This window comes from Chenopodium quinoa, unplaced genomic scaffold (genome assembly GCF_001683475.1).
Source record: "Chenopodium quinoa cultivar QQ74 unplaced genomic scaffold, ASM168347v1, whole genome shotgun sequence".
NCBI lineage: Eukaryota > Viridiplantae > Streptophyta > Magnoliopsida > Caryophyllales > Amaranthaceae > Chenopodium > Chenopodium quinoa.
This window is the reverse complement of record NW_018744704.1, coordinates 5,485,506-5,493,445: the sequence shown is the minus strand read 5'-3', so window position 1 is coordinate 5,493,445 and position 7,940 is coordinate 5,485,506. Positions and strand designations below refer to the sequence as shown.

The following is a 7,940-nucleotide window of genomic DNA, read 5'->3' as shown; positions in this document are numbered from 1 at the left end:
CACCATTGTTCCAAACGTTGATGTTTCATGTTACATATTTTTTTGACAACTTATATCGATAACAAATATGCTAGAAACGGACTGCAGCAATCTATTCACTTATTTGAAGCAGGGAAGCAGGAAATGTCTAACTCTGGTCGTATCATTGTTAGGGACATCCTTAAGCTACTTGCTTTGTGCTCCTTTATTGATTACTCGCAACTCGCAACTCAGCAGTTGTGAGAATGTGGCTGCCCACAAACTTGCTCAAAATAGTAGAAACTATGAGGATTTGAGAGTTTGGGTGGAAGAGAATCCTTCTTGTATTAGCTCTGCTATTTTGCTAGATATTTCTAGCTTAGCTTAATAAAATTCTTGGTTACTAGCTCTGCTATACAGCCTATTTTGCTAGATATTTCTAGCTTAGCTTAATAAGAGCAACTCCAATGGCAAGCTAATTTGACATAAAACTAATTTGACATGTAGCTTGGCATGCCACATAAGCTTTTAAAGTTAATTGTCATTGTAGTTACTTTGAGCTCCAATGGCTAGCAATTAGCTTACAATTTTAAATGAATCCCACCTCCTTAATTAACTTTTTATATTTCATTTTATTGATTCTTTATATTTATATATATATATATATATATATATATATAGGTAAGTTTTTCTCCAAATCTAATTTGCTTAACCAAGCTAATTGCATTTTCTAGCTCCAATGTTCAAGCTACTAGGTAGGGATTATTTAATGTTGCAAGCAAGTCCCTAGCTACAAGTTTACAACCATTGGAGTTGCTCTAATATTCTTGGTTACTTGCTGTCAAAAATAAAAAAAAATGCAAGAAATTATTTGAACATTTATATTAGTACATCATATTCATATATTCCATAGTGCTTATATCCATTTTTACTATTATTAAAATACAAAAGCATTAATGATGAATTGATGAGGCTCAATGCTAAAAAAAAATTAAGATATCGTAAGCATTATTTAAGATAAAGATGTTTGACTTGATAAAGATATATCTTATTACGCATAAATGAAAGTTTGGCTTGAAGAAATCCCACCTATTGTAACCTCACGTTCTCCTTGATTAAGGTTTGAGTAATTAATAAAAGGAACCCTCTTCGTGTTAAAAATAAAAAATGAAAATAAATAAATAAATAAATAAATAAATTCGATGGTATACATATTTATTTATTTTTATTTTTTTTTTGAAAGGGAGAAGAGGATATATTAATTAATGTCCAATTCCGCAAGACGAAGTACACCTTCCGGAAAAGACTCAAAGTAACATTGTTCAGGTACATCACGGGTACACGACCTGGCTAACAGATGAGCCACGGTGTTACCATTCCTCCTCACATGACTACATTTAAAGTAGCTAAAATTCGGAACTAACAGTAGGATCCTCTCAATAAACAAATACAAGTACGACAGCTCCTGAACATGGACGTTGAGCTTCTGTATAATATTAGCTGCATCACTCTCAACCCATACCTTCGTATACCCATTCTGGATGGCCAATTGAACCCCATATAACACCGCTGCAGCTTCAGCAATACTGGGATCCTAGCAGCCCGTTTGTCTCTTTGCAGCCGTAAACATTATACCTCCCTGTGAATCTCTTGCTACCACATCAATCCCAATACCCTCTCCATTAAAGGTGGCTGCATCAACATTTATTTTGACCACCCCTTTACTCGGTTTCGTCCAGGAGGAAGTAGAGCAGAAACTTCTGGTGCTCGGCCTGCTACATACCTTGGCTGTGTAGCTATTGTGCTCAGCAACAAATTTCAACAGCCCAATTGCAACATCATGAGGGTTTTGAGTTGAGTCCTCAAAAATCATTTTGTTCCTGCACAGCCACATTGCCCACATAATGGTAGCGAACCTACTGAATTGCTCTCTGGAGAAGTTCCGCAACCAGTGAGACAGTAAAGAGCAAAAATCATCCTCATCAATGGCTTCTACGTGGTCTCTGAATGGGCTTTCCTCCCACACTTTACAGGATGTAGGACATTGGAATATAGCATGGACAACTGATTCCTCATCCACATTGCACCTTTGACATGTCCTTGTGTCTCTCATGTGACGTCTATGTAATTCTTTTCCCACTGCTAGGGCCCTGTGACTTGCTCTCCATAAAAAGTGTTTAAGCTTCGGGGGGCCTTCCACCAACCAAAGGGGCTTCCAATAGTCCTCATTATGCAAGTTCTCAGCGCTAGATGGGCTATCCATACCGAACCAGTATGCAGATTTTACAGAAAAAACTCTGTTCTTTGTGAATTTCCAGACTGGTATGTCAGGACTAGGTGACGGAAGAAGGGGGATATTCATTATATCAGCAATATCCGTAGCTGCAAGGTGCAGCCCCATCTCCCTAACATCCCACTGCCCAGTTTGATGATCAATGATGTCACTTACTCTGAGATCAGGATCATGTAGTCCATTAGCTGGGGGAATGGGTATTTCGTTACCTGTCTCCCTAGGTAACCATTTGTCACTCCATACTTTAATATCCAACCCATTATCCACCCTCCATATTAAGCCTTCCAACAGAAGGGATTTTGCTCCCCAAATGCTTCTCCAAGTATAACTTGGATCAAACCCCCTCCGAGCCTCAATAAAGTCAGAGGACTTAAAATACTTAGCTTTGAGAACCTTGTATAGTAGAGTATCCCTGTCATGTATGAGTCGCCACCCCTGTTTCGCTAACAGGGCTTGATTAAATACCCTTAAATCTCGAAAACCCATTCCTCCCCGGGATTTTGGACGGCACAAGTACTCCCATGATTTCCAGTGCATTTTGCCGTCACCACCATTACCCCACCAAAACCGAGCCATCACAGAGTGAATATCATCTAGCAGTCCGCCTGGCAACTTGAACACACCCATTAAGTATGTCTGGATGGCCAGCACTACAGATTTTAGGAGAATCTCCTTTCCTGCTTTTGACATGAGTTTTTCCTTCCAACCCTGTAACTTCTTCCAAATCCTACTCTTCAAACTTGCAAAGATAATATTCTTTGATTTGCCGATAATGGTAGGTATGCCCAAATATTTCTCATGTTTTTCTACCTCCCCAACACCAAGTAACTCACAAATATCTTTCCTCTTATCCGGCCTCACATTCTTGCTGAAAGACACCTCCGACTTACTAAGATTGATTTTTTGACCAGACGCAGACTCAAAAATAGTGAGAATATTTGCAATCTTGGAGCATTCATTTATGTTAGCTCTAGAGAAAAAGATGCTATCGTCCGCAAAAAACAAGTGAGATATATTAGGAGCACCATGGCATACCTTCACCCCATGAATTAATCCTTCGCCTGCACAGTGAGATAAGAGTCTGGAAAAAGCATCAGCTACAAGCAAGAACAAATATGGTGATATAGGGTCCCCCTGCCGAAGACCTCTCGTAGGAGTAATATTCCCAAAAATTTCCCCATTTGCTTTGATTTAGAAAGAATAACAAGAAAGGCCTCTCATTATTTTTTGAACCCAGAAGTCACAAAAGCCGAGTCTTAGCATAACCTTCTCCAGAAAACTCCATTCCACCCGGTCATACGCCTTCATCATGTCAAGTTTTAATGCAATAGTCCCATGTCTCCCATCGCCCCTCCTTTTCATGTATTGAAAAATTTCAAACGCAACAAGGGCATTGTTAGTGATAAGTCTTCCAGGGACAAAAGCACTCTGTTGTGGGGATATGATATTTTGTAGCAGAGGTTTCAGACGGTTGGCCAACATTTTAGATATTATTTTATACACTACATTGCAAAGGCTAATTGGTCTGTATTCTGTAATTTTACGGGGATTATGACATTTCGGTATAAGGATAATGCAAGTCTTTCCAATATCCGAAATATCCAGTTCATAATACCACCAATCAATAATGAAATTAATAATATCATTGCCAACAATATGCCAAAACTTCTGATAAAAGAGAGTGTGCATACCATCGATCCCAGGGGCTTTGTTCGGATGCATTTCAAATAAAGCTTTAGATATCTTTGCACTTGTGGGAGCAGCGCAAAGTGTTTGGTTCATCTCCTCCGTAATCATACAAGATAACCCCTTTAATGCTTCTTCTCCATCTAAGGTCCCTTCAGTATTGAATATTTTTGTAAAATATTTCACTATAATCTCCTGAACCTCCTCCTTGCCTCTTTTCCACTCCCCTTCCTCATTTTTCAAGCCCCTTAATCATATTTTTGCTTCTCTAGAGCTAGCCTTGTGATGAAAATAGTTTGTGTTTTTGTCCCCATCACGGAGCTCACACGCACGAGCCCTGCTATACCAGTACGACTCCTCCATCAAACGGAGTTCAGCTAACTTTTCTGATAGGCGTTTGCACCGGGACAACCCAACATCATCCATGGCACCCTTCTGTATTTCTTTGAGCTCTTCCTCTGCCTTCCTCTTTCTCTTCTTAATATCACCAAAGGTCTTGCCAGCCCATGAGCTGAGAGCAACCGCACACCCTGCAATTTTTGTTTGTATTGGGTCATTGTAGGCACTACTCCAATAGTCTTTAACAACGCCCTCACACTCAGTTCTCGAAAGCCAGTGCTTCTCAAATCTGAACAACTTCTTGTTCCTCCCACCATCTGCACTACCATCCACCTTGATGACAATAGGGCCATGATCAGAAAGTTTTACATCAATAGGAGAATTAATGACACTTGCACCAGGAAATAGGGTACACCAGCCTTCACTAGCCAAGCCTCTATCCAATCTTTCCCTGACAAGATTTGAGACCGATAAGCCTCTCTTCCATGTAAATTTGCATCCTTTAAAGCCCAAGTCTCTCACACCCATACTATCCATCGCCTCGCAAAATCCATCCATACACCGTTCAGCTCTCGGAACACCTCCCACCTTCTCATCATCTGTTAGAATTTCATTAAAGTCGCCAAAAAAAGACCACTGGATACTCATAGGAGTTGTACAGATTCTTTAACAGACTCCATGTTTTGTGCTTATGTTCTTTCTCCGGCCACCCATATACACCAATCGCCCTCCACACAGGGTTATTGTCAGTTCCTACCACATCCACCGTTATATGGTTCTGGGAGAAAGAAACCATATTGGTCATTATATCTCTCCACCAAAGAGCAAGACCACCAGCTCTGCCACTACTGCTTACCTCTACACCTTCTGTAAATCCACATTTCTTCCGAACTCTCTCTACTCTTCTAGACTCCAATTTTGTCTCCATAATGAAGACAAGATTTGGCAACTCTCTCCAACACATTTCCCGGAGAGCGCTAACTGTCGAGGCATTTCCGACTCCTCGACAGTTCCAACTTAATATTTTCATTGTTGTTCGCGGGGTGAGTTGATACCCACCTCCGCTACTTTCATAGATATCTCGGTATTACAACCCTCAGTCATAAGCCTCCTCTCCTTTTTACCATCATACTCCTTCCCATCATACATATTTATTAGGATTTTATTAAAATAAGGTTCTCTTCAATAATTTTAATTTATAACCTAGGTTCGTAATTTCCAAAACTACATGGACACTAAATTGAGAAATATTTTTAGGTGAACACTATTCTAGTAATTTCTTTATTTTTCAACACCACATTGACAAATCGTTCTAAATTAATAATCCCACCTTTATCATTTTAATTCAACCATAATCCCATCTTTTTGAAATCTAAAAATCAATCCAACATTTAACCCCCATTTGCTCATAATAATTTTTTTTTACCTAGACCTTATTAATGGGCGGGCAAGGTCGAATTCGGACCGGGCCGGGACTTAAAAAATCAGCTTATTCCTCGGGCTAGGCCTAGCTTCGGGCTGAAAATTCCATGCCCAAACCCGTCCAAAATGGTGGGGTCGTACGGGCTTTTCAGGCCACTTTTGGACGGACCAAAAAAATGAACTAAAATAGCATAAAAATGCATTCCCAAACCCGTCCAAAAAAATAAATAAATAAATAAAAAAACAGAAAAGGCTGCCCAAAACTCGCCCAAATTCAGGGCGGGCCATCTTTGATCAGCTCTATTTTTACCCAAAACCTGCTTAATATGCTACTATTTTTTTTAAAAAAAATAAAATTCTTATATCTCCTCCTTCTTACATCCCACCTCCCAATCCTTCAATGGCAACACCACCACCGCCTCTCCATAACCACCATCACAGCCAGCATTTTATACCCACCTAAATACCTAATCTCCACCACGAACTCCCAACCCTACCTGCCCCCTCCCACCTGACCACTGAAATGGCCACTACCTGTCCCCACGCACAGAACACCACTTGACCCACCATTTAACCTTCGACAAAACCACGTCTTCGCTCTCCAACCCCAGCTGACCCTGCAACCCAACCCTGGCAACCCATATGAGCTCCACTCCTTAACTGAAACTCACCCCACCACTAACTCGACACCACACCCAAAAAATTTCTCTCATTTAGCAACCACCTACACCGAAAACCCACACCACCTCTCAACTCCACCATCCCACCACTCCACCAAAAAACATTAACCACCTATCAACTCCACCAACCCACCTCCATACGCCAATCTTCTTCCTCTCTCAAATTCGGTTATTGGCGTTATTATCAGTCGAAACCTCACAAATTAAAACTCGCACAATAATTGTCGATTCAAGGCTGCATTTATACACCAACGGGTGGGGGCTTTAGTTCAGTGGGTGGGGCTCTAACACAGCAAGGGGAGGGGAGCTAGTTCAGGTGGCGGATCAGGAGAAGAAGGAAGGGGAAAGGGGCCGGAAGGGGAAGGGGTTTTTTTTAATTATTAAAATATTTATAAATGACCGATCATAAGGTGACACGTGTCAAGTCACCTTCTAAAATATGTTACCAATTTTAAAAATTGGTAAGAGGCTTCTTTGGAGAAGATGGTTTTAATAGGTGGGATTGTTTCCAAATTTCGAAAAAAAATTGTTTTGAGTAGAAATGACAAAGGTGGGATTATTAATTTTCATTTTCCTTTGATTATTTTTATTTTAATCCAATTATATTTTTAAAGTTTTGTGAGTAATGAATTCTCTTAAGCCACTTATAAAGTTCTTTGAGTTTCTTGATAATTATTCTTATGAAGCTCTTCTAAAGTTTTTTGAGTTTCACTTTTTGTTTGTTCCTTGTCTTGATGTTTATCGGGTTCAATTTTCTCCAACTTGTCGTTTTGGAAATATGTTCCTTTCCAAAAAAGACACAATTTCAAGCAATAAGTATTATGTTCTTAATTGGTTAAAAAAGTAATAATACCCCTTTGTCCATTTCAACACTTACAAAGAGATATGTATATTGTCTTTAGGTAAAAGTTTATTGAAAAACAAACAGTTAGATCCCACTTTAGTTACAAGCACGGCACGATAGCGGCTCAACACGGCACGAGCCCGCTAGCGGCACGACATGACACGAAGAACGAGGGGTGGGCCGTGGGTCGTGCCGTGAACAAAGAAATAAAAATTCAGCACGAACTCGGCATAAGCCCGCGAGCGGCACAAATTTTTGGTCCGCCAGCACGACTCATAATAATAAAAATAATTATAAAAATATATATAAATAATAAAAATAAAAACAATAAAAAGAAACATTATAAAAATAAAAATAATAAAAAGAACTATAATAATACAAAGAACTATAAATAATTAAAATAATAAAAATATTAAAAATATTAAAATTAATTAATTAATAATAAAAATAATGGGTTGGCCTGCGGCCCGGCACTACCCGGCTCGCCAGGCATGTGGGTCGTGCCATGCCGTGGGCTGGGGTGTGCCATCTGGTGGCCCGACACGGCACGACACGATCCACCTCCTGGCTCGGCGAGGCATGGTCCGCGGCGGCCCGGCTCGGCACGATGCCTAGCTCTAGCTCTCACTAAGACTAAGAGCCTTAAACATACATTAAAAAGATAGTAAAAACTATTTCTATTCATAACTAAATATGGTATCTTTTCTTAGCTTTGACA

The 7,940-nt window shown here is 39.8% G+C and overlaps 1 protein-coding gene across 1 annotated transcript; it reads right to left on the bottom strand.

The window, feature by feature from the left end:
* Positions 1-1,216: 1,216 nt before the first annotated feature.
* LOC110703010 lies at positions 1,217-5,240 on the bottom strand. Its single transcript, XM_021880768.1, has 5 exons — positions 4,995-5,240; positions 4,264-4,912; positions 3,943-4,089; positions 1,742-3,312; positions 1,217-1,552 (listed from the first exon to the last, which is right to left on the bottom strand). The coding sequence occupies exons 1-5, from the start codon at positions 5,238-5,240 to the stop codon at positions 1,217-1,219; spliced, it is 2,949 nt and encodes a 982-aa protein (XP_021736460.1).
* Between the last annotated feature and the right edge of the window lie 2,700 nt (positions 5,241-7,940).

Bases quoted from the DNA above. Each gene is read 5' to 3' on its own strand.
- LOC110703010 (XM_021880768.1), bottom strand. From the start codon at position 5,240: ATGTGTTGGAGAGAGTTGCCAAATCTTGTCTTCATTATGGAGACAAAA. The intron at 4,913-4,994 runs GTATATGGGTGG...ATGAGTATCCAG, and splicing joins CTGTGTGGAGGGCGATTGGT to TGGTCTTTTTTTGGCGACTT. The intron at 3,313-3,942 runs GTATGCACACTC...CTCACTGTGCAG, and splicing joins CAAAGCCCCTGGGATCGATG to GCGAAGGATTAATTCATGGG.